Consider the following 26,965-nt stretch of genomic DNA (forward strand, 5'->3'; position numbering starts at 1 on the left):
TATACAAAAACATTTATTACTTATTATTTTTATAATTTATAACATGCAATGTTACTTTTACTTTGATATACAATAATTATATTAAAGATGTAATTATTTATAAAACTAATAAAGGGATACCATTATGATTTTAAAAATTCAAACAATATAAATAAAGCAAAAGTTTCCTTTGAAATTCCCTATGCTCAAAACTGACTTGAGTGGTTAAGGGTTTCACATAGCTATCAACTGGCATAGTCTAGATTTGAACTGAGGTCTTCAGATCAAGTTCCATGCTCTTTCATTAAAAGATTTCTTCTTCAGTATATATTTGTTTAATGAACATATGAATGATCTCAAGTGTAGTAACTGCCTTCACCCTTCACATGCTGGCTGATGCTTGAAATTCATCCCTAAAATTTCATTCCTTTTTGCTTAATGCCTTAACATGATTGTAAATTATAGTGCTTATTGGTCAGGCAAGTACAAAGGAAATCTTTTGATTTCAAAGTGTTTTGTGCTTTTTAATGCCTTATCTCTTCTCCCCACCCTCCCTCTCCACACCATAAACAAAAACACTTACAGAAACAGTATGCTAATTATTTCTGCTAGGAATCCTTAGAATTGTACTTGTATCAAAATGTGTTTTACAATGAAGATCTTTATTTATTTAAAAAATTTCATATTATGATGCAAATGACCAAGCATAGTCTCTTATTTTGCTGGCAGGAGGGTTAGAGTGTGTGTCAGTTAGGGTTCAGAGGGTAAGAAATTTATTGCAAGGAATATTACAAGGAATTGAGGGCTGGCTAGGCAAATCCAAAATATATAGGGATAAAGAAGATGTGATATATATATATATTATACAATGGAATATTAGTCATAAAAAAGAGTGAGATACTGTAATGCCATTTGCAGCAACACAGGTGCACCTAGAGATTATTATATTGAATACTAAGTGAAGTAAGTCAGACAGAGAAGGACAAATATCATATGATACCACTTATATGTGGAATCTAAAAAATGATACAAATGAACTTATATACAAACAGAAACAGACTCACAGACATAGAAAACAAACTGATGATTACCAAAAGGGAAAGCAGGGGTGGGAGGAAGGAGGGATAAATTAGGAGTTTGGGTTTAGCAGATACAAACTACTGTATACAAAGTAGGTAAACAACAAGGTCCTAATGTATAGCACAGGGAACTATATTCAATATCTTGTAATAAACTATAATGAAAAAGAATATGAGGGCTTCCCTGGTGGCGCAGTGGTTGAGAATCTGCCTGCCAATGCAGGGGACACGGGTTCGAGCCCTGGTCTGGGAAGATCCCACATGCCACGGAGCAACTGGGCCCGTGAGCCACAATTACTGAGCCTGCGCGTCTGGAGCCTGTGCTCCGTAACAAGAGATGCCGCGATAGTGAGAGGCCCGCGCACCGCGATGAAGAGTGGCCCCCGCTTGCTGCAACTAGAGAAAGCCCTCTCACAGAAACGAAGACCCAACACAGCCATAAATAAATAAATTAATTTTTAAAAAAAGAATATGAAGAAGAATGTATGTATATTTATGTATAACTGAATCACTTTGCTGTACACCAGAAACTAACAAAACATTGTAAATCAACTAAATTTCAATTTGTCTGTGAAAAATCAAATACCAATCAAGCTGAGAAGAAAGAAAAGAGAATTTTATGTGAGCCAAACTGAGGATTATAACCCAGGAAACAGATTCTCAGAACCTCTGAGAACTGCTCCATTGATCAGGAATTAGAGGTGCAGTTTTATAGATTTTTGAGAGAAAGAAATTATGTATCATATTGACAGGTTAACATTGTATCTATAGTTCAATCAACAATGGTTTTTTTTCCCTTTTTTTTCAATTACGCATGTACAGACAAGCCTTTGGTCAATGTGACCCCTTGTACCTTTGTATGAGATGAAAAATAAATATATTAATCATAGAATTACAATGTTATAATGCTGGAGCCTGAAGAAAGGAGCGAACTTTTTCTCATAGATTGATTTCATCCTCCTGCTTTGAGGAGGTCTGGTTCAAGTGCATAATGTAGATGCACATTGCACATTGGGAAAGGCCTGCCACAAAGGGGGCATGTCATTTGCCTTTTTTTTCCTTCTTTCTATCTTAGTTTGATTGTCCTGCCACGGAATATTTACGATTCTCCTCATCAGATTAAAAAAAAAATTTTTTTTAAAGGGTGAAAAGGCAAACCATGGACTAAAGAAAGTATTTATAATACATGTGTAATAGGTTGAATAGTATCTCCCAAAAATATGTCTCCAAGTCCTAACTCTTGATACCTTGTGAATATGATCTTACTTGGAAATAGGGCCTTTGAAGATGTAATTAAGTTAAGGATTTTGAGATGAGATCATCCTGGATTTAGGATCCAGGATCCAAATCCCCATACTGGATCTAGTGACCGGTGTCCATATAAAAGGAAGGAGAGAGAGATTCGAGACAAAGAGACACAGGGGAGAAGGCCATGTGAAGATTCACGAGAAGACAGAGGCAGAGGTTTGTGCCATGTAGCCTCAAGCCAGGGAATGCCTCTAGCCACCAGAACTGGAAGAGGCAAGGGAAGGAACCTCCCCCTAGAGACTCCAGAGAGAGCTCAGCCCTGCTGACACATAGATTGTAGACATCTGGCCTCTGTAACTGTGAGAGAATAAATTTTTTGTTGTTAAAAAACAAACAAACAAACATTAGGGCAAGCCATCAGTAAGGGCAGAATGGAAATTCTTGGCCAGGAACTGACACTGCAATCCACAGAAAGAATTCCTTCATTAGGGAAACCTCGGTTCTGCTCTTAAAGTCTATTAACTGATTGGATCAAGCACACCCAGATTACCCAAACTAATCTCTTTTACATCGAGTCAACTGATTATAGATATTAATCACAAATACTTTCCCAGTAATACCTAGATTAGTGTTTGGTTGAATAACTGGGTACTAGAGACTACCCACAAAGTAGGTATTATTAGTACTCTGATTTTGTAGATGAGGTTCAGAAAGATGAAGTGGCCTCACTTGTAAAACTGTATCTCACTTGCCAACTCTAGAAAGAAATCCCAGGAGTTTCCTCTGAGCAATGTGCAGACCAGCAGCAGCAGCAATCCACGGATGTTAGAAATGCACACTCTGACCCAAAGAATCAGAATCTGCAGTTTAACAAGATCCTTAAGTACAAAATTCCCAAGTACAAAATTTGAGAAGCAGTTGCCAACGATACATCAATTTTCTAAGTCTCACTTCTAATTCAACACACACACACACCGCTGTACTCCAAGCTCAGGAAGTGAATCACACAAGAACAGAGGGTAGTGGAGAGGTCAAAAGGTTTTCCTTTATTGCTGCTGGCCGAGTAAGCAGGAATCCTCGTCTGACACCCTAACTCCACCTCATCTCATCTCACCCCTTCTCCTTTTAGCTCTCCCTCACTAAACGAGCCACTAACAGCTAGCTACGCCTAGGCTGGGCAGAGCTTTGGAAACTTTGAAGGGAGAGGGAGGCGATGCAGAAGTTGGGGGTGAAAGGAAAAGCATCCTTCTGGTTGCATTGCCTGCTCACGACAATTCCTTGCCTTCTGCCCTTAAGAAAAATGGCGCTCGGAGTAGATCACTTCCGGTTACGGAGCCAAACCAAATCGGGAAGGGCAAGAGACCGGAAGTAACCGCCCTCTTGCTACTCCTCCCGCCGCCTTCCAGTCTCCCAGCCTCTCTTGGGAGAATGAGGCGGCTTGAGGGCTGTGGCTGAGGTGCGGTTGCTGGGTGACAAGTCGGAGCCGGGACAGGGTGAGTGCCCGCAGCCTCGGCCGCGGGCCGGTTCACTTTGCTCGGGTGACGTTCGTCCTGACGGGGGCAGGGAGCGGGGAGTCGTGCGTGGGGCGCTCTGTGACGAGGCGCCGCCGCGGTCCTGCGGAAAAGGAGGGAGCTGCTGCGGTTGCGAGTAGGGCTGGGGGCCGGGTTAGGCCCGCGGAGCCCGCGAGCCCGGAGCCCGGGGTACCGGGAGCCGGGGCCGGCGCACGCGCGCCGGGGGTGGGGTCTGGCCCCGAGCCCTACGGGCGGGGCTCCAGCGCCTGTTGTGGAGGACAGGGAAGGCCTTTCTCCAAGGTCGGCGTTCACCACCAGCTGAACCGAGTTGTTACCCCCACCGTGCTTTCCCGCTCGTCCCCTTTGGTCAGTCATTTCCTGACGCTTTAGAAGGCTCAGCCTTCTTTATGGCCCCTCTGCTCCATTTGACACACATGCATACCAGGATTAGACTGGTGTGTGATCGTTCTTGTTTGGTGTCTTTTCAGGAGAAGCTGCCACCAAAACTTATTTTTCTTAACTTACAATCCTTGAAGTTCTTGGTACTTTGGCTGGAAACGTTAATACTCGCTTTAAGGCTTGCCTCCTTATTTGTTGCGATGAGAACTACTTCTTTCTAAACGTTAGTATTGCATTATGATCTTGGAATTTTATTTCCGCATTATGATCTTGGAATTTTATTTCCTCATTCTGCATATCCACCTCCACCCACCTAGAGGTCCAGGTTGAAAAACTTAATAACTTTGTTACTGTTCATGAACTTGGCTTCATGTCACTCGCTGCCGTGTTCCCTGATGTAGTTAAGAGTCACATGCAATCAGAATTTGGCCAGTTTCATCATCAGCAAAGGGAACTAAAGTAATTGCAATCAAGATTTTGGCCAATAGAATTCACTTATTTTAGTGGAATATCACCCAAAAGTAGTCTTTAATTGTCTGACTAAAACACTTCTCCCCCAGGGATTTCCCTGGTGGTCCAGTGGTTAGGAATCCGTCCTGCAATGCCGGGGGACGCAGGTTCAATCTACCCCTGGTTGGGGAACTAAGATCCCATATGCCATGGGGTAACTAAGCCCACGCTCCACAACTAGAGAGCCCGCGTGCCCCAACTACAGAGCCCACGCACTCTGGAACCCCCCGCGCCGCACCTGACGCAGCCAAAAAGTGAATATATAAGTAAAACACTTATTTTCCCCAGAAATATATCTAAAAGTTTGGAAGTTTGGAAGTTTGTTTCATTGGGGAGTTAATGTTGCTGGAAGTGTTGTTAACTCACATGTCTTTATCATTCAGTTTAATTTGTACTTTTCTAACTTTTTTTTTTCAGCATAATGGCAGAAAGTGCTTCTCCACTGAAGCACTTTGTGCTGGCTAAGAAGACAATTACAGCAATCTTTGACCAGTTACTGGAGTTTGTTACTGAAGGATCACATTTTGTTGAAGGTTAGCTCCTCTAAGTTTTTTAAATAATTACTTTTGAAAATATATAAAGGTGCTTTATTCTTTCAACCTTGGTTACTGAACACATACAGGGGATTGTGCTCAATGAGACATACCATAACAAATAAAACCCATTTCTGCCCTCCAAAGGAGGAAGATTGAATTATATTAATAGCAACTAAGAAAGAAGTGCACATGTGAGGTCCTATTCTAAGCACTTTATTTTATTAATAACTCGTTTAATCCTCAAATCAACACTGAGGCAGATTTTAATCACACTCATTTTAAAAATGAAGGAACTAAGGCACAGAAAAGGTAAGCAGCTTACCAAAGATCACGCAACTAGTAAATGCCCAGACAAAGTCAGGCAGCCCACGTTTAGCCATTATACTTATCACCCCCATCAACTCAGCAGTTAAGCCAAGATCTGAGACCTATCTTATCTTCTCAATTGAGGCTGGGATGCAGTGCGAAAAGGGCAAAAGGAGTTTTCTTAAACAGAGTGTAACTGTTCAAACAAAGGTGGTGAGAATGTCATACTGGGAAATACTACTTTAGAGATAATTGTTGACCTTCAAGCGTACAGTGAAAAGGGAGGGATTCTGTAAACTCCTGTGACAGTGGGAAAACATTTGGTTGGTTGGTAGAATCAAACATTTTTCCTTGTCCCTCCTAATTCTCTTTCACCAGATTTTGAGTTTCTTGAGAGTAGGGATCCTGCCTCATTATTTTGTCCGTATTACCAGATCTGACACAAGTTTTGCTTTTGAATCAGGGAAAAAATACTGGTTCAGAATCTTAGTTTTCAGTTTGGAAAGAATTTGAGCTGGCATGGTGACTTTTGAATAATATTTTATTCTGAAAAAGTTGATGGGAAGTGAAAATGAAGTTAAACATAACATCTTCTGTGTATTGAGCATGTAATAGATGCTAGGAGCTATTGCTCTAGGAGCTAGTGAATTCAGCTTTAGAATCTGAATTCAATGTTACTGTTATTGGTGGGTATCGAGCCAGTAGACATAACCAAACCACAGGGCGGGAGAAGGAAGGATTTATTACTTGCAGCAGGTGAGGAGAACACTGGGGATCTTTCCCAAAGCAGTGTGTCCCCAAACAGCAAAATTGGGGAAGTTTTAAGCTAAGGGTACATGTGTATTCATGAAGGGGCTTGAGCAGAGGAGAATTCAGCATAGAATTGGAGCAAAGATCAACAGAGTCCAGGTCTTGGTTGACTCAAGTCAGGAGGGTCAACATCATCATTCAGTTCTCCACCTGGGTGGGGACTTTAGTTCCTGCAGATCTCAAAGATAGATAGATAGATAGATAGATACACACACACACATATATGTATGTCTCTTGAGGAGGAACTAGGACTCTGCTGTATCACTCACTATTGTTTGACTGCCTTTTCTCTTTTGCTGCATTCCCTTAAGATCATCGGTACTGAGACCTGTTCAAGGGCAAGCATTGTGGCCAGGCTTAGATCACAAAATGGCTTAGGCCAGAATGGATTCTCTTAAGTCAAGAAAGCCATTTCTGGTTCTCTTTCTCCGGGGACCCCCTAACCTATCTGCTTACATTACTGGTTCTAAAACCTCAGAAAAAAATGTTGCAAAAAAGAGGCAAAGCAAGTAAATCAGGAAGCACATAGAAGAGCAAGAATGAAATGAAAAACAAAGATGAATGTAATGGTATTTAAGCCAGTCTTGCCTTTATTCACCAAATTGCACATATTTTATCAATGTACTTGAAAAGTATGGTGAGATGTGAAGCTTAAGTTTAATTAGATGGTCACTCAGTAAGTTGTGTCAGTATTTGTCTCTAATTAGGACCATTCAGATAGCGAAATGAATCTTCATGTGTTCACCTTCAAAACGAGATGATAAAAATGTAAAAATGTATATTCCTGAAATACAAACAAAACTGAGATACTTTCCTACTTTTCAAATCGTTGCTTTCCCAGCTACCCCCATCTCTGGAGGAAGAGAGATTGGGGCTGGGGTAGGCAGTTACTCCCAGACCTGACAGGAGTGGGTTACAGTCTGCAATTCTCTTTTCATTCATGTTCAAGGAGCTGTCTTGCTCCATCCCTGTGGGAAGCAGACAAGAAGTAGTAAGACAGCAAGGTCTTACCTAGCTTGAAGACCTCCTTGAACCATATCTTTATTTTGGGGGGACTACCCATTCAGACCTCACTCTTAGCATGTGAATCCCTCTTCTCAGTTCAAGATTTGAAGCTCCTGTCAGGATGGAATAATAATAGGTGGATATTAGGTTCTAGTTTCACTGTTCAGAAATGCTTTTTTGTCTTAGGTGGGTATTTTGTATCTTTGAGACCTAGATGAATAATAAGTACCCTTTTGACTGGACCCCTGTAATTTTTAATAATTTTGAAATTCTTTTGGGCAGTATTCTTATGACCCATTGCAACGAGGCATTCACCTTTTACCAAATATTCAGATACCATGTTATTTTTATTTTCAAATATCATGTTAATATAGAACAAACCCCAAATATATGCATATCTTAAGTATTCTGTTTTATAATTAACTTAATATTCATCTATATTACTTTCTCTAATACCGTTTCAATTTTACAGCAACATACAAGAATCCAGAACTTGACCGAGTAGCTACTGAGGATGATCTGATAGAAATACAGAGGTATAAAAATAAGCTTTCCATCATTGGTGAGGTGTTGTCTCGGAGACACATGAAAGTGGCATTTTTTGGCAGGTAATCCTTTATTTCTTCTCAAGGGTAGTTTCCAGATATTAGCTTTTCTTGATCATATCCGCAGCTTTGTTTCTGATGTTGCAGCAAGTGGTATTCTTCCCCCTTCTCTTCACAACAGTTTCTGCCTGTATTAAATGTTAAAGCTATTAGCATGTAAAAGAACTTGTTCATTTTAGCTCCTGGTGTAAAATAAAGCTTTATGAAGGTCAATCATATTTTTATTTTTTAAGGATGCTCATCTCTAAGAATTGGCTTCTTAGCCAGCTATAAGGATAGAAAAACAGATAAGTATAATTTGTGACTTACTCTTTTTAAGTTTCTGTTGATTATCAGGTGTGCCTTCCAAAAGGATTTTCAGCTCCATGATTCCCAGAGGGAGAATGAGAAGTGCCATTCCTTAATGAAACTTCTGGAGTGGTAGAATGATTTCTGCCACAGCTTACACATTAATTTAAGGACCATTTGTTAACTACCTATGTACCAATCACTCTGTTAGGTACTAGAGATGCAAAGAGAAATGACGAGGCCCCCACTTGGTTGTTCAGATATCATGTGCTGTTCACCAATAGAAGCATTTATTTACTCACTAACCTCGTAGGCCTTCTAAGCTATTTCCCATCTTAGGGCTTTAGCACTTGCAATTTCCTATGCCTAGAATTCTCTTTGCCTTGTTGTATGTCTGACTCCTTCTCACTCTTCAAATCTCATCCTAAATGTTACTATAGCAGAAACCTTTCCGGACCACTCTAAGGTATTCCTTCTCAGTTATTCTCTGCTAAAGCACCCTGTTTATGTCCTTGGAAACTTTTCTCAAAGCTCTGTTTTTGTTTGTTTTTTGTTTTATGTTGTCATCTGCTTCTTCCACTTGACCATATTCTCAGAGCCTTAAACAGAGTCTAGTGTGAAGTAGGTCCATGAAAGAGGCCCTACCCCAGGTTAGGGTGGTATAGGAGTGGGAGGCAAGAGGCCTCCTGGGGAAGTGATGACTCAGTTGTCCTGCTTGAGAAGAAGAAATAGGAATGAGATTTGCATGTGAAAAAGGTCCAGCCCAGATTTAAGATGGGATGTTAGACCACATCTTGTGATGGGGAGAGTGGGCTGTGATTTCAGATTGTAATCTGATGAAATTTTTTTTTACAAAATTTGCATTCTAAAAAAGTTGGCCTTTGACCCAGTGAAAGAAAGTTTTTACCATTATGTTTTGTCATGATTTTGTGTATTCATTCTTCAGGACAAGCAGTGGGAAGAGCTCTGTTATCAATGCCATGTTGTGGGATAAAGTCCTCCCTAGTGGAATTGGCCATACAACCAATTGCTTCCTGAGTGTTGAAGGAACAGATGGAGATAAAGCCTATCTCATGACAGAAGGGTCAGATGAAAAAAAGAATGTGAAGGTATACTGTTTGATCTTTAGCAACATAATGTACCTGAAATAATGTCCTTAACTTGTTCTTTTAAAAAATTTTTTACAAGATGTCTGCATTGCTAGAGATGGAAGAACCATTAGTATTTCTATTCATAGCTTTTAAAACCATCACTAATATTTTGAATTTTCTAAAATTCTTTTGCTTCAGAGCTAAGTTACTGGAAGAATAAAACCTGTCCTCAACTAAATGAAAGTAAATTAGAATTAAAAGTTTATAAAATTTTAAAAATAGTGTTCCTGGTGAAAAGAACATTATTGAAGTGTGTTGTTGCTGTTTAATCTCAAATCTTGTCTTTCTAAAGAAAACTTTGTTTAAAAAATTGGGCTCTGGAATCTGTTTTTGACACATCTGTGCCTTTAGAAACTGTTTTTGCCTTTGGAATATTTGGTAAGCATATTCATTAGTAAATGTTATAGCTTTATCAGATAAAGGCCAGTGGTAGTTCCCTACCTTTCATAAATTTCTTAAGGAATTCAGCGGCACTAGATTTTTTTCAGCCAAACAAAAATAAAAAGCAGTTAGGATGCAAGATGTTTACTCTGGAATGAAAGCAATTGGTAAAAGGCACTGCTTCTCACTATACTCACTTTCTCTTAAGTCGTAAGATCTCTCCCACAAATGCAAAAGTTCAGTGTGTGAAGATCCATGCTATTTTAGTTTTGGCTAAACTGTAGGTGAATTCATAGGTCTAGTCCTCCTGTGAGTTTGCTGTTTGATCAGAGAAGGTAACTCAATCTGTCTAATACCCTTCAGATTACTTACAAACAATAAATAAGATGATATTTATGAAAATATTTTTCAAGGTTTTAAGCCATACAAATGAAGGAATCACTTATTTTGTAATCAAGATAAGTAGCAGACACTATTCTAAATACTTGTAGTAACTCAAACCTCACCACAACTCTGTCAGATGGGTGCTTATATTATTTTAATTTTATGGGTAAGATACCAGGATTTTTTTTTTTAATTAAATTTATTTATTTATTTATTTTTGACTGCGTTGGGTCTTCGTTGCTACGCACGGGCTTCCTCTAGTTGCGGTGAGCGGGGGTTACTCTTCGTTGCAGCGCACTGGTTTCTCACTGCCGGGGCTTCTCTTGTGGAGCACAGGCTCTAGGCACCCGGGCTTCAGTAGTTGTGGCACGCGGGCTCTAGAGCGCAGGCTCAGTAGTTGTGGCGCACGGCCCTAGCTGCTCCGCGGCATGTGGGATCCTCCCGGACGAGGGCTCGAACCCGCGTCCCCTGCATTGGCAGGCAGATTCCTAACCACTGCGCCACCAGGGAAGCCCAGGTATCAGGATTTTAATACAAGTTTATAATTCTATCAAAAAGTTTATGAAAGCAAGCAGAAAAACCCCTACCTAACATTGTCACTGTGGAGATTCACTTCAAGCCTGATCAGGACCATTGTGCCCATTTGAAAATAGATGTTTCCCTTTAAAATTTCATACAAATCACAAAAGAACCATCGAGGTATGTGTACTGATGCCCTTTCCTTGATTATTAATTTTGTCTTAAGCCCTTTGTACTTAATTATATGTTTAACACATACATGAAAGGTAATGAACTAATGTATGTCAGAAGTCATCTTGAGAAATAGAAATATTTTAGGAAATTTAAATGGAAAGAGAAGGCATAGTCATTGATATAAAGCAGGCTTGTGTGAATAAATAACTGCCTAGTGACGTTCCTTTATTTTTCCCCCCTTATTAGTAAGCAATAAACTCAGTTTAGAAGAGTCAGAAAATACAGTTAGGCAAAAAGAAAAGAAACTTCCAAAACTCTTACACTTCCAAAACCAGTGGAAATTCTTTGGTAGAGTTAAATTGGTGTTTCTCTGTATTTTTAAAACAAAATGGTTTTATATCATATATGCTATTTTCTTTCTTTTTTTTTAATAATTTTATTTATTTATTATTTATTTGGCTGCACTGGGTCTTCATTGCTACATGTGGCCTTTCTTTAGTTGCAATGAGCAGGGGCTACTCTTCGTTGCAGTGTGCGGGCTTCTCATTGTGATGGCTTCTCTTGTTGTGGAGCACGGGCTCTAGGCACACAGGAGGGCTTCAATAGTTGTGGCATGCAGGCTCAGTAGTTGTGGTGCACGGGCTTTGTTGCTCCGCAACATGTGGGATCTTCCCGGACCAGGGATCGAATCCATGTACCCTGCATTGGCAGGTGGATTCTTAACCACTGCACCACCAGGGAAGTCCCATATATGCTATTTTCTGATTTGCTTTTTTTCTCTTAATATATTGTGAATTTCTTTTCATACATACAATATCAATTTCAGGGGTTGTATGGGATTCATTGCCAGAGTTCCATTTGTTGGACATTTAGAATGTTTCCAGCCCAGATTATTGTTGTAGAATGGTATGAGTAAATCGTTTCAAGGCCTTATTTTTTTTCCTACTTGGTAATTTTAAACCTCAGGTTTCTCAATATTGCTCAGATGGTTTTATTTCAAAAGATTTAAAGTTCTGTTTTTTCTACATGTTTTGCAAAAATAAATGTACCAAATCATAATATTTTAAATTTTTATTGAATTTTGTTACAAGTAGAGTTTTATTTTTTCTTTCCTTCCCACTTTAGACAGTTAATCAGCTGGCCCATGCCCTTCACATGGACAAAGACTTGAAAGCTGGCTGTCTTGTACATGTGTTTTGGCCAAAGGCAAAATGTGCCCTCTTGAGAGATGACCTGGTTTTAGTGGATAGGTAAAATTACATATGAATTGTTCTCTACGTATGTATTTGTATTTCTTTTTTTTAGAAATGCTGCTTGCTTTTAGCATGTAGTACGTAAAAATTTTAAATGTTCAATTGCTTAAAAAAAAAAAAGTTCAATTGCTGCTTTGTTCTTATTTGCTAGATTGTAATGGAACGGATAAGTTATTATTTTTTTGTTTTTTAATGGTTTCATAAAAGTGCCAATTTATCAGTTTAATTCTATTACATGAAATTTCAAGAATTGTCACTTTTTTCTCTAGACTGTAGTTTGGATAATTGGTTGGGCCTTAGAGATTGTCTCATTCTAGATACCTAGATAGATAACTCTAAATAGGTATTATTTTTAATCAGTAATTATTCTTGAGACTTAGTTTCCCAAAATGACCGCTGGACAGTTCATACAGCTTTTCATCATTCAAGAATTAATCGAATGCTTTTGTAATTTATTCGGGCTCTTCTGATTAACCTGCATTTAATATGTTTTTTCAGAAATCATCCTACTACACTGGTGCTTAATAAAATGGTAATGCATATCTGTTTAGCAGAGTCCTTAACCAAAAAAAGTAGTTAAATGATTTTTTAAAATTGTGGTGTGCTCTTTTGTTTTCTTCAGTTAAAATTTCAGTGTTCTATGGAAATCTTTACTTTTTTGGTTGAGGGTCTTCCCTTTTGATTGAAAGAGAGTTTCAAGTAATCAACAGAAATAGCTCAGATGAGAGAAGGTGCTTGGGAAGTTAAAATATTTGGTTTAAATATAATATTAACTAATTAATTTTTCTTTATTTCATGGTCAGACTGTATCCATGACCCCAACCTGTTAACTTGCCAATTTGTCACAGGACATATCGAGTCAATGTATAGACAGTTGGACTATGCTTTTTATAGTATAGATTGTATATTAGCCTAGGTTTTTTTTTTCTTTTTTTCTATTGCTTATTTTCAGTCTTCCAAAGCATAAAGATTTAAATGATTAAAATAGTGAACATGTTACTTGCTTTGTCAAAATTCACGAAGTTTTCTCTCTTTAGTAAATAAACTTTTTTAGCATTTGTTAAGTTGTTGATTGGACAGGCTCTGGGGGTTGTCAGCAGAATAGAAGTATATAAAGCACAGATTCTCAGCTTTCCACAACTGCTGTCTTATAGCTGAGAAAGTAATTTAAATCTAGGCTTCAGACTGATAATTGGTAGAAATCCTATCCTTTAGACTTCAACTAATTCTTAAAAGTTTAAAAAAATTATCTCTCTGTAATCTAAATTTTCTTTTAAAGAATATATAATACAATTCTTATTTTATTCCCATTAGTCCAGGTACAGATGTCACTACAGAGCTGGATAGCTGGATTGATAAGTTTTGCTTAGATGCTGATGTCTTCGTTTTGGTTGCAAACTCTGAATCAACTCTAATGAATACGGTAGGGTCTAATCATTATTTTGTTTGAATGATAGGAAATGAAATGATGTCTGTTTTAATTCTGAAAAGTGAAGGAAATCCAAGTCATGGATTAGAAAGAAGCTCTAATATCAGAGGTGAACAAAGGGGTTTGTGTTTCTGTGGGATTGGAAGGGCTGATTCTGGTTTGATGGCTCTAGCGTCTAGTAAATATTTGAGTTCACGGTGTGATACATGTGTGTTGTTGACATTCACTGTGGTTATTTACAAGTTTCTGAAGGAATAGGCATCAGAATTGTTAGGCTGTTGGCTTAAGTCTTTTGAATAAAGTGTAACACTCCCACCTCACCTCCCTATCTGGCAGGCAAGGCTTTTCATACTTTGAGTTTTGTCAGCCTTTTCCGGCTTTATCTGTGTGCACTGTAGATTTCAGCTTACCTGTGTACACTATAAGCTGCTATCAAACATAGAAGATTATTTATCCAGAATGTCTAGAGCCAGACTTATTTCAAATAAACTTTCCAGAGTTTCAATATCTAATATCCAAAACTATTGTATAATCTTAAAAAAATGTTATTCATCAAAAGCATATAAATGGCCAAACACCATTAAAACCTAGGTGTTACCAGCAAGACCTGTTTTGTCACCGTGTTATTAGTGTTTACATGGCCCAATCTATATCACATAAACCGTGTTGCTGTGACCACACTGACAGTTGTTTACAACCTGATGGTATAAAATATAGGGAAATGTTTAAAATCTGTTTTAGAGTAACTACATTATTTAGGTGTTGGATAAACAAACTTTGATACACATCCTGACTTTGGTACATTTGTTTATGTTATTCTTTGTGCACAGGTCTTCGCCCTCCCAATTTTTCATCCTTCAAAAAGCCCTGTTGTCAGTACTTTTCAAGCCCATCTTTATCACCGCTTCCTTCTTTATGGAGCATTTCCTAATTTCAATTGGATATTTATACTATTTATGGCATATACCTTTATTGTTTATTATGATGTGTTGTGCATGTGTCTTACATTATTATTTACTTAGTCTAAATCTTCAAAAAGATTTGAGGTAGCTTTTTGAAAATATGGACTGTCATATCTCACAGTATCTTTTATGTCATGCATATAGTAGAAACAGATAAATATTGGTTAAATTGAATTTCAAAAAAAGACTGATGGGAGGAGTAGGAAAATCTTAACTTTTGCTTTCCTATATCTTAGTTTTGTCACCTTTGAAAGTTTAATGCTCAGAGTGCTTTGGGATCCTTTATCAGTTGGTGTTATCACCGTTGTTAAATGGTTCAAACTTTGAGATTCAAATAAAGTTTCAAGTATAAAGGTAAAAATAAAGTGGCTTTAAAAAGTAAACATACTGTTGGATATTTCATGTTTTTCAGGAAAAACAGTTTTTTCACAAGGTAAATGAGCGACTTTCCAAGCCTAATATTTTTATTCTGAATAATCGTTGGGATGCCTCTGCATCAGAGCCAGAATATATGGAAGATGTAAGTTATTTTTTTCTTTAAGTTTTGAAATACAGTCATGTACATTGCTATCTGAAGAAACAATACACCTCATAGAATAGAACATCATAAGCAGCTATTCTCTTGAGAAGAATATAGTTATAGAAAACCTGAAGTGGATATGTGATAGAGACAGAGTATTAAGCTACTTTGAAGGAAAGTTATGTTATAAAAGTACTATCTAATCATTTTAGATCTTGAAATGTCATTTTGTTTCTGTTGTTGTTTTTTTTTTTAATATTTATTTATTTATTTGGTTGTGCTGGGTCTTAGTCGCAGGCAGGCAGGCTCCTTAGTTGCAGCTCGCCGATCTAGTTTCCTGACCAGGGATCGAACCCGGGCCCCTTGCATTGGGAGGGCAAAGTCTTAACCACTGTGCCACCAGGGAAGTCCCCTGTTTTTTTAAATTCTGTATTTAAGTATAACATGACAGAAAAGTGTACAAATCATAAGTGTCCAGCTCAGTGAATTTACAAATTTGACACCTGTGTAAGGATCCAGATCAAGAAGGATCCGGATCAAGAAGCAGAACATTCCAGCACCCCAGTACCCCCCGTTTCCAGCCTCTATCCTCCAACCCAAGAATAGCCACTTACCATGTCTTCTGATACCCTAGATTAATTTTTCTGGTTGTTCAACTTTATGTAATGAGATCACATAGTATCTACTTCTAGGTCAGGTTTTTTGCTCAACATTACATTTGTGGTATGTATGCATACTGTTGTGCATAGCTGAAGTGCATTGCTGTGTGGTATTTCATCCTATGAATAACAGTTGATGTGTTCATTCTGATAGTTATGGGCATTTGGATAAATATCCTGTTTTTAGCTATCATGAATAACGCTGCTGTGCATATTCTTTTTTATTTATTTATTTTTTGGCTGTGTCGGGTCTTGTTGCGGTGCGCGGGCTTCTCTCTAGTTGTGGCGTGCGAGCTCTGTAGTTGTGGCACGTGGGCTTAGTTGCCCTGTGGCATGTGGGATCCTAGTTCCCCGACCAGGGATTGAACCAGCGTCCCCTGCGTTGCAAGACGGATTCTTAACCACTGGGCCACCAGAGAAGTCCCTGTGCATATTCTTGTATATGTCTTTTTGGTGCACATTGGTGTATATTTCTGCTGAGTATATACCAATGGTTCTCAATGTAAGTGGCTGGGCGATTTTGGCCCCCAGGGAATATTTTGGTTGCCACAATTGAGGGTGTGTGCTACTGGCATCTGGTCAGTAGAGGCTAGTGATGCTGTTAAGCATCCTATAACACAGAACAGCTCCTGCCCCCAAACCAAAGATTTATCTGACTCAAAGTGTCAATAACACAGAAATCAGTAATCCATGGGTATAATCTAGGAGTAGAATTGCTGGATTACAGATTAAGAATATGCTGGGGGTTTATTGTTTGTTTTTTGGCCTCACCACATGGCTTACAGGATCTTAGTTCCCTGACCAGGGATTGAACTCTCCCCCTTGGCAGTGAAAACAAAAGAGTCCTAACCACTGAACTATCAGGGAATTCCCAAGAATATGCTGTTTTAATAAATATAGCCCAAGTGTTTTCTTTTTTTTTTTAATTAATTAATTTATTTATTTATGGCTGTGTTGTGTCTTCGTTTCTGTGCGAGGGCTTTCTCTAGTTGTGGCAAGCGGGGGCCACTCTTCATCGCGGTGCGCGGGCCTCTCACTATCGCGGCCTCTCTTGTTGCGGAGCACAGGCTCCAGACGTGCAGGCTCAGCAATTGTGGCTCACAGGCCCAGTTGCTCCATGGCATGTGGTATCTTCCCAGACCAGGGCTCGAACCCGTGTCCCCTGCATTGGCAGGCGGATTCTTAACCACTGCACCACCAGGGAAGCCCCCAAGTGTTTTCTGAAGTGCTCATACCAGTTTATATTCCCACCACCAGACTGAGAGTTCCACATGATTTATATCCTTGCCAACACTTGGTATTTTTTGCTTCTGTTTTTCATTTTAGTCATGCTGGTGGTTTTAGAAGCTTCATTTTAGAAAAGATAGAGAATTTGGTATTTGGTCTACAAATAATATTTAATTTGCTTGATACTACTTTTTCTGATTTTAATAGTAGTACGTGTTTATTATTTAAAAAAACCTTAGAAAATGCATTAAAAAATAAAATTTACACTATCCCATCACTATTCACATGTTAGATCATTTGCTTTCATTCTTCCCCTCACCCCCCAAATTGAAATTTTGCTTAATATGATGATTTATATCTTGTTGTTATTAACTCTTGCTTTATAATCATACTCTTTCAAATTGGGGTCTCATTTAATCATCAGAGAATTAGGAAATATCACCCACAGATTGTTCTTCTCCATTCCTATTAAGCTTAATTTTATTAAGTCTTAACATGGAGATCTCTTATCATAGCCATAATACTAAAGGCTGGTACTAAACCCTAACTAACTTCCAATCCTTATTCCTAATTTAGATACCCAAGTGCTATTGTTAAACCTAACTTTAGAGCTCCAATCCCTAGCTAATGCATTCTCCCCAATTTTAATTCCAGGTAGTTTTTTTTTTAATATTTATCTTTATTTATTTATTTAGGCTGCACTGGGTCTTATTTGCAGCGTGTGGGATCTTTGTTCCAGCATGTGGAACCTTTTAGTTGCAGCATGCAGGCTTCTTAGTTGTGGCCTGCTCTTAGTTGCGGCATGCATGTGGGATCTAGTTCCCCAATCAGGGATTGAACCTGGGCCCCCTACATAGGGAGCGTGAAGTCTTACCCACTGGACCACCAGGGAAGTCCCCCCAGTGTTTTTTAGAAGAAAAATATACCATCTATGTTCTGATTTCAAAATATAAATAACTTCATTATAGCAAATTTATTGTAGCACTTAATTTCTGATTTTAAAGGTATTAATAGCTTCACTGTAGAAAATTTGGAAAATAAAAGCTTAAGGAAGAAATTAAAGTGCCACCTAGTTTTGTGGGTATTGCCTGCATGCCACCTGTTAATTTACATAAATATATGTACACATCATATATCCTTAATACAGAATTAGGAACCTTTCCCCATGCCATTAAACACTAATGTTCGTCTACAGTATGTTTCTTAATGGTTGTGTAGTATTTGATGATCCATCAGAATTTTAAATTAAATGTTCAAGGAAGAATCATTAAGTTAAGAGGAAGATTTCCTGTCAGCAAGTATCAAACTTCATTTATTAGAATTTTTGGATTTGTTACATATAAGGCAACTGTTACTATATCGTATAGTAATAATATCACTATAAATGGAGTTTAGTATAGGCCGGTAACTGTTATATTTGTTTAATTATTAGAATTCTTTTAATACCCTGTTTTTCTCTAGGTACGCAGACAGCACATGGAAAGATGCCTACATTTCTTGGTGGAGGAGCTCAAAGTTGTGGATCCTTTAGAAGCACGGAGTCGTATCTTTTTTGTTTCTGCAAAGGAAGTTCTTAGTGCTAGAAAGCACAAAGCCCAGGGGATGCCAGAAGGTGGTATGTATTCGTTATTTCATCCTTTTGAAATACAAATAGATTACAAAAATAGCATGCTAGAAATCTTATCTTGCTATATACTAGGTTTTAAAATCTTCACCTAAATATTACAGGTGGGGCACTTGCAGAAGGATTTCAGGCAAGATTGCAGGAGTTTCAGAATTTTGAACAAATCTTTGAGGTAGGAATTTTGTGAATGTACTGACTAATGTAAAACCGTAGCATTGGTTGGAGAGTGATCATAATCTTCTGTTTTCACTGCTTATCTTTGTCAATAACCTTTGGTGTTATTTAGTGTAGTTTCTGACACAGCAAGTAAAACGAGGAAAGTTGGAAGAAAGAAAGTCCCTGCAAAATGGATGATCCATAAGAATAGAAAATTAAAGATTGTAATTTCTTCCTATTCTTTTTCTTTAATGTATTTGTGTTTAAGTGAGACACTAGTTTCTAATATTTTGTTGTTCAGTGGGTAAAATATTCTATATTCAATAGTCAGGCACAAGATTAAAGAAATGTAGTTGCTGTTGGAATGGATAATAGAGCAAAATGAAGATTTTTTTTCTTTTGATAGAACATAGTTAATGTCATTGGACAAAAGTTAATTACATTTCTAAACTGTATCGTCACCTGTTAATTCTCCATGTTTTATGCCAAATGTCCGGAACAAACGAAGACAAAAATAATTAAGATATAGGTCCTGTATTTTAGGAATCTAAACTGCTGAGGTGCCCGAATAGATAATGTGTGTGCAGCACTGGGGAGGGAAGATACTCTTATGTTTTGGTGTAGGTGTTTTATTCAGAGATATTAAAACTTTCTACATTGACTGAAAAATTCTTTAGCTGTTAATCTTTTTTTTTTTTTTTTTTTTGCTGTTAATCTTCTTGACTCTCATTTAGCTCTTAGTTGTGCTTATTAGATTGCATATCTCCTTCTCACCCCCAGATGAACACAAATACTTCAGAACTGAAAAAAAACTTCCATCAGTAATTATTCTTCCTTATAAGTAGTAACTGTCTTAATAATAAGGACATAAATGTTGAATGTACTTGGTGGAATTTTTAAAATTAACCATTTGCTCACTATCCCCTATTTTTAATTTGGTGAGAGGGAGAAAGACCATTAGGTAGATAAAGACAAGGTGTTTAAGAAAACCCACTCTCTGCTATCTTGGTGAGATGTTTCTGATTGTTCAGAGGCCCCTGGGATATCAGTAGGTGTCTTGTCAAGCTAAGCTATAGGATATATGATATCCCAGTTACTCAAAGACCGTTGTTTATCTTCTTTCCCTTTTGCTTTCACAAGAGATTCAATGCTCTCCTCACTCTTACCAGTTACAGTCATTTCATCCATGGAGAAAATATTGGGGAGCGTATCAGTTTCCCTTGTCTTTTCTTATTTATTGAGCTTTTCTTTCTTCCTGTGTGTTTGTGTGCATGTGTGTTTGTCATTGATTTCTCCTACCAAATCATATACTGTTCAGTTATACGTTTATACCTGTTTCATACTGGTTCCTGGTACAGCATTTGATTTCCCAGAATATCTCCTTGAAGAGGTGGGAATGAGAAGAATAAAAGATGTGCTGTAGAGCACTGGTTTTCAAACCGGGCTGATGATGGGAAACACATGAGGTACTTTAGAGAACTGCAGACTCCTGACTCATCTGAGAGACTAATTCAGTAGGGCTAGGATGGACCTAGGAATCTGTTATATATTTAAAGCTCCCTGAGTGATTGCAATAATCAGGCAGACTTAGGAACTATTTTTAATGTTTTTAGAAGAAACTTGGCATTTCACTTTTTTATTGTAAAAGTTCATTTGAGCATCTAAAAATTATATATGGAAAAAACTGTTTATGAGCAAGAGCTTTTACATGAAGTTGTGGAGAATGTTAGGCTTTAGAGTTTGAAAGTTTTGTTTAAAACTATGATATAAAATGAGAATCAGCTAGAAATTATTTGAATTTACCTAAAGAAATAATCAGATGGCAAAAAATTTTGTCTGGATGGCCAAACCTTTTTTTGGTAACTGCACTGACAACTCTTTTCAACTTTTTGCCAAAGCTGAAATTTGTTACTTTTAAAACTAATTTTGGTAATTTATGATTTCCTATAAATTGGTGCATTTCTGAGAATTTATGATTTAGCATAAAATTGTTTATTTAAAACATTTTTGTATTCCTTTTCTATATCTATATATATACTTATATGTAGATATAGATAGATAAAGGATATAAGAAATATCTGTGTATTTTAAACCTTAATTGGATTTACCAATGATCTGATTGCTTTGCTTTTCCTCCAAAGACTTTGGTTAATTTATCAGTTGATACATAGTATTTTTTGGTTTTTATTCATTAAGTTCTATGTTTATCTTTACACAAAGTTTCTTTCTGCTTTCATTATATAAGTGGGATCGTTTTTTGCTTTTTGGTCTTTAAGAAAGAATTTAGGGCCATGAATTTGTCTGTGAGTGTAGCTTTGGATATATTCTATAGGGTTTCAGTATCCAGTTTCATTGTTGATTAATTTTTAATGATAGCTTTTGGCATTTCCTATTCAATACAGGAGTTATTAAAATTCAGATGTTTTGATTGTTATCATCTAACTTTTCTTGATTTTTTTTGCATTGTGATCACAAAATGTGGCCTTTACACACATTTTCTCTGTTTTTAGAATTCAATATTGTGTGTGTAGTCTTATAAGATGATTTTTGTGTAAAGAAAAACTGTACCAAGTTAATCATTTTATCAAACAGTCTGATCTTTGCCATGGACCTCTTGAGATTTATTTGGTTTAAAAGAAGCTGAATATTATGAACTTTCAGGGTACCAAGTTAAATAAGGCTTGGAAATTAAATAAAATCAATCAAGAAAATCAATGTTAATTCTATTCATATGTTTTCTTGTTTTCAACCTATATTTGGACAGGTGTATATTCTGAACGCAGTTTAGAAATCTAAAATTTTTTTGCCCAAATATTTGGCCCTTAACTATTCTTAATAGTTTTGTATCAGTGAATTTGTTGTGAAGGACATTTCTGGGACAACTGGTGAAATTTGGAAATGGACTGTATGTTAGGTTAATAGTATTTTCCCGGTGATAAAAGTTCTGAATACAGTAATTGTTTTGTGGTTGTATAGGAAAATGTCCCCGTTCTTAGGAGACACATGTTAGTATATTTAGTAGTAAGGCTGTGGTGGTTACAATGAACTGTCAAATTGTTCAGCAGGAAGAAATATATACAGGTATGTATAAAGATGAATATCTATATAGACTTATCTATATAGATCTGCATGGAGAGAGAGAAGGAAAGGTAAACAAAGCTGAATGTTAACATTTGGTATATTTACTTGAAAGGTATATTGTATCTTGGTGTTCTTTCTTGCAATTTTCCTGTCAGTTTAAGATATTACAAAATAATACGTTGGGAGTGGTAAATAGCATGTTATTGGGTATTTAGGGTCTTTTATCAAGGGGACTTGACAAGCTTGTTGTATGTCTTAATTACACATAAATATTAATATTTACAAATTTCTAACTACATATGACTAAATCATCAGCTGTTTTCTATAGATGTTATTAGAAAATCAGAAGATGATCATAATTGAGATGTGATTGTTGTTTTGGTTCTAAATCTTTAATAAGTTTTAAAACAGCCTACAGGATACTCTGACAAGATGGAATTTAAATTGTCTGGTGTAGTATTTTAAACTTCTCCTTGGAAAATTAGAGTTCCTGATAAAATAAGTCTGGGAACTGCTGCATGCTATATATGTCCCTTTATTTAAATTAGCATTCCCTGGGACTTCCTCAGTGGTCCAGTGGCTAAGACTCAGTGCTCCCAATGCAGGGGGCCCGGGGTCAATCCCTGGTCAGGGAACTAGATCCCACATGCTGCAACTAAGACCCGGTGCAGCCAAATAAATAAGTATTAAAAAAAATAAATTAGCATTCCCTATACTTAGTTTGGAATAGAGTATTCCTTTTGCAGTTGACTTTTGATATTTTTCTGATCAGCGGGAACGTCAGTGTGGGATACTTTTTAATTAGAAAAAGATTGCCTGTTTTCTTCTTTATACTTATTCACCAATGTATATTTTTGAATCAAGGAGTAACTTGTATGTTGCCTAATAACTTTTGGAGGTCTTTTCTTTTTCTCTAGTCTAGCTCTAATACTGTGCTGTTATTTACAAATTTGGGGTCTTCATTGCTGATATCTAGATCTGCTTCATCGAGGAACAGAATTTCTTTTAACTTTTTTTTCTTTTAAAAATATTTTTATTCTTTTATTATAGTTTTTGTGACGGTTAATTTGGCAATTTATGAGATAGTTATTTAAAGTAAAATCAAAACTTTGTTTTGGTCATTAAAAAATAAGCAGTTTGCACTTTAAATGTTTAATATTGTGTAGTTATTGGTGGCTTCTGCTTTGGCATATACAGAACAGGAATACTGTAACTTCTTATTACTAATCTCTTCAGGATTAGTGATAATTGAGTGATGTATAAATGAGCTTGACAATGAGCAAAAGTAAGACTATGCATTGAAAAAAAGTAATGGGCTCTGAGTTAAGACATAAACTGTTAACTAAATGAATTACCCTCATGTGCCCTATAGCTAAAGAAATGAATCTGCTTTGTTTTCTATACCTCAAAAAAATACCAAAGAGAGAATTTAAAAGTCTCTTCTGTCCTAGTGAAATAATCATTTTAGAGATGTGAAGGCTCAGCATAGGTTATAAATAGAACACTAAATAAATAGAGTATTGTGACTACCTTTTAAAGCTTAAAAGCTATTTATTTTGATAAAGGATAGTAATTACTTTCAGAAGTAATTACCACAATTTGTACTGGTTTTATATTAAGTTCAAGAAGATGAATTCATGGAAATATTGGAGAGTTGGGGGGTATATCCCTAATTTGATGTTGTGACCCAGATGAGTGTTATTGGTTGTTCAAAGACCAGATAGTATTTCTCTACACTTGCAGTTGTTTTCAAATGTTATGTCAGTACAGAATTTGACTTTTCTATGATGTAAAAGTGAAAGGCCAATTTTAATTTAATAATTTTGCTAGCACTTAAATGATGAATCACAGTAAATATTTTAAATAACAAGTAATATGCACATATATTGAAATTGAAACAAAGTTTCACAAAAGAAACATCCATCGTCATATGTGGTGCATTCTGATGTATTCTCTGTGTAAAAAACACTGGTCATGAAACACTAATTCATTTGTACAACTGTTAGTAAGTTGTGAGCTACAAGCTTGAAAGTGAAACATGAGATAAGGCATCATTCTGACCTGTATGCACACACTATAGTCCAATGACTATAATGGGATTATCTTAGAAATAGCTTTAGATATTTTTCTATAAACAATTTAAAATATTACTTAGGTTGTTTGCTGTTAAATAGTATTTTTCAATTTGTTCAAGCTTTAATCTATAGAAGTCCTTTTTACTAACTTTATGTGAATCGTATCATTCATTTTTTTCAATGTAGAATTCTATTTCATGGCTTAAGAACTTCATGAGGTTTTCATTGCAAATATGAGGAAAGTCAAGATAGATGGACTAGAAGTAGATTAAAGGTGATCCAAATAAAATTAGTCATCCTAATAGGAAACCTTTTTTAACATTGAAAATAGCAGCCTTTTTTATTTATTTTAAAAAATAATATAGTCAAACAACCATTGCACATTACTGTGTAAAATTACACAAAGCTATGAACTTGCTGTTAAAGCCTTTTAACTTTTAAATTTTTGACATTTTTTTTTACCTTTATAATTTTAAGTTGTGTTTGACTTCCATTTATTTTCTATCCTTATGTCTGTTTTGGTTAACATTACAAACAGCAAGTTTTTGTGTTTAAATTCCTGAAAATGTTGGGATGGAATTACAGTAATGTGTTATGGCTTGGGCCCCTCGCAGGAGTGTATCTCGCAGTCAGCAGTGAAAACAAAGTTTGAACAGCACACTATCAGAGCTAAACAGATACTAGAAACTGTGAAAAACATAATGGATTCAATAAACGTGGCAGCAGCAGAGAAAAGGTATGAATTCATTTTATTGCAAAATAAAAATTATTTTTGTGTCAATATGAATTCTTTAGACTAAGGTTTAAAATTTTTATATTATTAAATACCTTTCACACTAACATCAACCTTGTAGGTTTAGCTGATGCCTACTTGCATGTTTTTTAATGAATATTTGAAACTGTAAATATTTTTTTTACAACCTTGAACAAGTACATCATTTACATCCCCTGGATCTCAGTATTCTCGTGTGTGAGCTGTGATTTTAAAATGTTCAGTGGCTTTAAATGTCTTTAAAGCAGTGAAAGAACCATTTCTTCCAGCAGAATTTCTTGAAGAAGTCCAAAACAGGTGACCCTCTTTTTACATTCAATCTATCACTCATCTTTCATATATTCATACGTTGAAACCTTGAAATCACTCCTTTATGCCAGCTGTGGTTTTATATCAGCTGGTAAACAAACAAGGTGATACTACCTGCCAGCCAGAAAGTGAATTTGGTAAGCATTACTCTATATGTCATACTATACTGCAGTATTTTATTCCATTTATTACCTAGTAATGATGAAAATGAATACACAAAAGTGCCAACACTAGTCGAAGAAAAGGGTAGTTCTCACGAACTTGGTATACTTGAAACAGAGATCAAGATGTTATTAGATGTTATAAGCATAATGATGTTAATTAAGCCTCAATTGGACCTTTAAGTGGGCTTAAGCCAATCAATGGAAAGATATAAAGCATCTAAGATTAAATCCAAGATATAAAATTGGGAATTTTAAATGTATTTAATCTTGCTGAGAACAAAACTCCACTCATATCTAGGTCTGTTGCCTAATTTTGACACTTTTGCAGGAATGCATCATGTACAACATTAGAGAATTTGCAGCATATAAAACTCAAGGATCAGAACCCAGATTCTGATCTCTGGCCCTGTGCACACTGTTTCTGTATAGTGAGCTCAGTTGCTTTATTATGGTAGCCAAAGTAAGTATTCGTCCACTGGATTGACCTTAATTTTTATAAAAATATAGGACATTGAAGTAAACGTAGCACAAAAAAGATGTGATTTGAGGGTGGTTTGTATAATTGTGCGTTGGGAACAGATGTCTTGGGAAAGATGATCTTAAAAGGATCTCAGGCTTTTGTTTTGCTATATCATCCAGGGGTTGACAAATTTTAGCAGATAGTAAATATTCTAGGCTTTGTAGGCCATACTGTCTCTTTGGCAACTACTCAATTCTGCAGTTTTAGAGCAAAAGCAGCCATATACACAATAGGTTCATGAATGCTTGTGGCTGTATTCCAAGAAAACTTTAACAGAAACTAGCGGATGGCTGGATTGGGCTTGCAGAGTGCTGTTTACTGGCCCCTGTTTATTACGTAGACTTAATATTGAGTTAGTTCTGTTTTGACTGTTCATATCTATGAAATGGGTGGAGATTTAGCATCCTTATTAATCTTTTGTGGGATTCAGGTACCACATGAGCAGAGAGAGTTTATATCCAATCATCTGTAAAACATTTTATAAGTGAAATATTATTTGAATCCTTTTAGATGTTGAAATACAAGATTTTTTTTTTTTTCTTCTATCATGCTAACAGATGGTTCAATATATAAGTGAGTGTTTGTACTTAATTTCTTCGGGACTTTAATATACCCTGAATGTTAATTACTTTTCATACTATAATAGGGTTTATTCAATAGAAGAGAGGGAAGACCAAATTGATAGACTGGACTTTATCCGAAACCAGATGAACCTTTTAACACTGGATGTTAAGAAAAAAATCAGGGAGGTTACAGAGGAGGTTGCAAATAAGGTGGGTAACATTAGCTTTGTGATTATAATATCTGGGAATGGAAATACTTTTGATAATGCTAAAAATATTATCTGTTACCTTAAAGGAATATTTAAGTTTTTTTCAATTTAATTTTTTTGAGTAGTTGGTAATCTTGTTTAAATATTTTAATTCTGATTTTTTAATATTTTTAGGTTTCATGTGCAATGACAGATGAAATTTGTCGGCTCTCTGTTTTGGTTGATGAATTTTGCTCTGAGTTTCATCCTACTCCAAGTGTATTGAAAGTATATAAAAATGTAAGTTAAATTGTAGTTAAGTGTTATTCAGATACAGTTTCCTTATCTTATTCTGACTCTTATTCCACTCTTTGGTGGTTTGGCCATTTTAGTGTCTTCATGGCAATCAGTACATGATTAAACTATTACATCTCCTGTGCACTCTTGTAATAAATCTAAACTGTAAAGTACACAGAAGAATTATCATCTTAGAAAAGAATACGATCATTTTAGTGTTTACTACTTTTTTGACATTTTAATAAAATCTGCATATATTCTAGAGAAAAAATAATGTGGAC

The 26,965-nt window shown here is 36.4% G+C and overlaps 1 protein-coding gene across 3 annotated transcripts in view; it reads left to right on the forward strand.

Annotated features, from left to right (window-relative positions):
• Nucleotides 1–3,694: 3,694 nt before the first annotated feature.
• Nucleotides 3,695–26,965, forward strand: part of MFN1 (mitofusin 1) — a 32,556-nt gene continuing 9,285 nt past the window's right edge. For 2 of the 3 annotated variants that reach the window (XM_059920564.1, XM_059920566.1), the window contains exons 1-12: nt 3,695–3,799; nt 5,144–5,259; nt 7,856–7,991; nt 9,223–9,385; nt 12,011–12,135; nt 13,453–13,561; nt 14,942–15,049; nt 18,397–18,550; nt 18,664–18,731; nt 24,486–24,607; nt 26,283–26,409; nt 26,583–26,687. In XM_059920564.1, the coding sequence (XP_059776547.1) occupies nt 5,148–5,259; nt 7,856–7,991; nt 9,223–9,385; nt 12,011–12,135; nt 13,453–13,561; nt 14,942–15,049; nt 18,397–18,550; nt 18,664–18,731; nt 24,486–24,607; nt 26,283–26,409; nt 26,583–26,687 (1,329 nt within the window). In that variant the 5' untranslated portion in view covers nt 3,695–3,799; nt 5,144–5,147. Of the gene's footprint in view, nt 3,800–4,305; nt 4,440–5,143; nt 5,260–7,855; nt 7,992–9,222; nt 9,386–12,010; nt 12,136–13,452; nt 13,562–14,941; nt 15,050–18,396; nt 18,551–18,663; nt 18,732–24,485; nt 24,608–26,282; nt 26,410–26,582; nt 26,688–26,965 lie in introns of all 3 variants that reach the window. The other variant, XM_059920565.1, reaches the window with a different exon arrangement.

The sequence above is a fragment of the Balaenoptera ricei genome, chromosome 4, assembly GCF_028023285.1.
Source record: "Balaenoptera ricei isolate mBalRic1 chromosome 4, mBalRic1.hap2, whole genome shotgun sequence".
Lineage (NCBI taxonomy): Eukaryota > Metazoa > Chordata > Mammalia > Artiodactyla > Balaenopteridae > Balaenoptera > Balaenoptera ricei.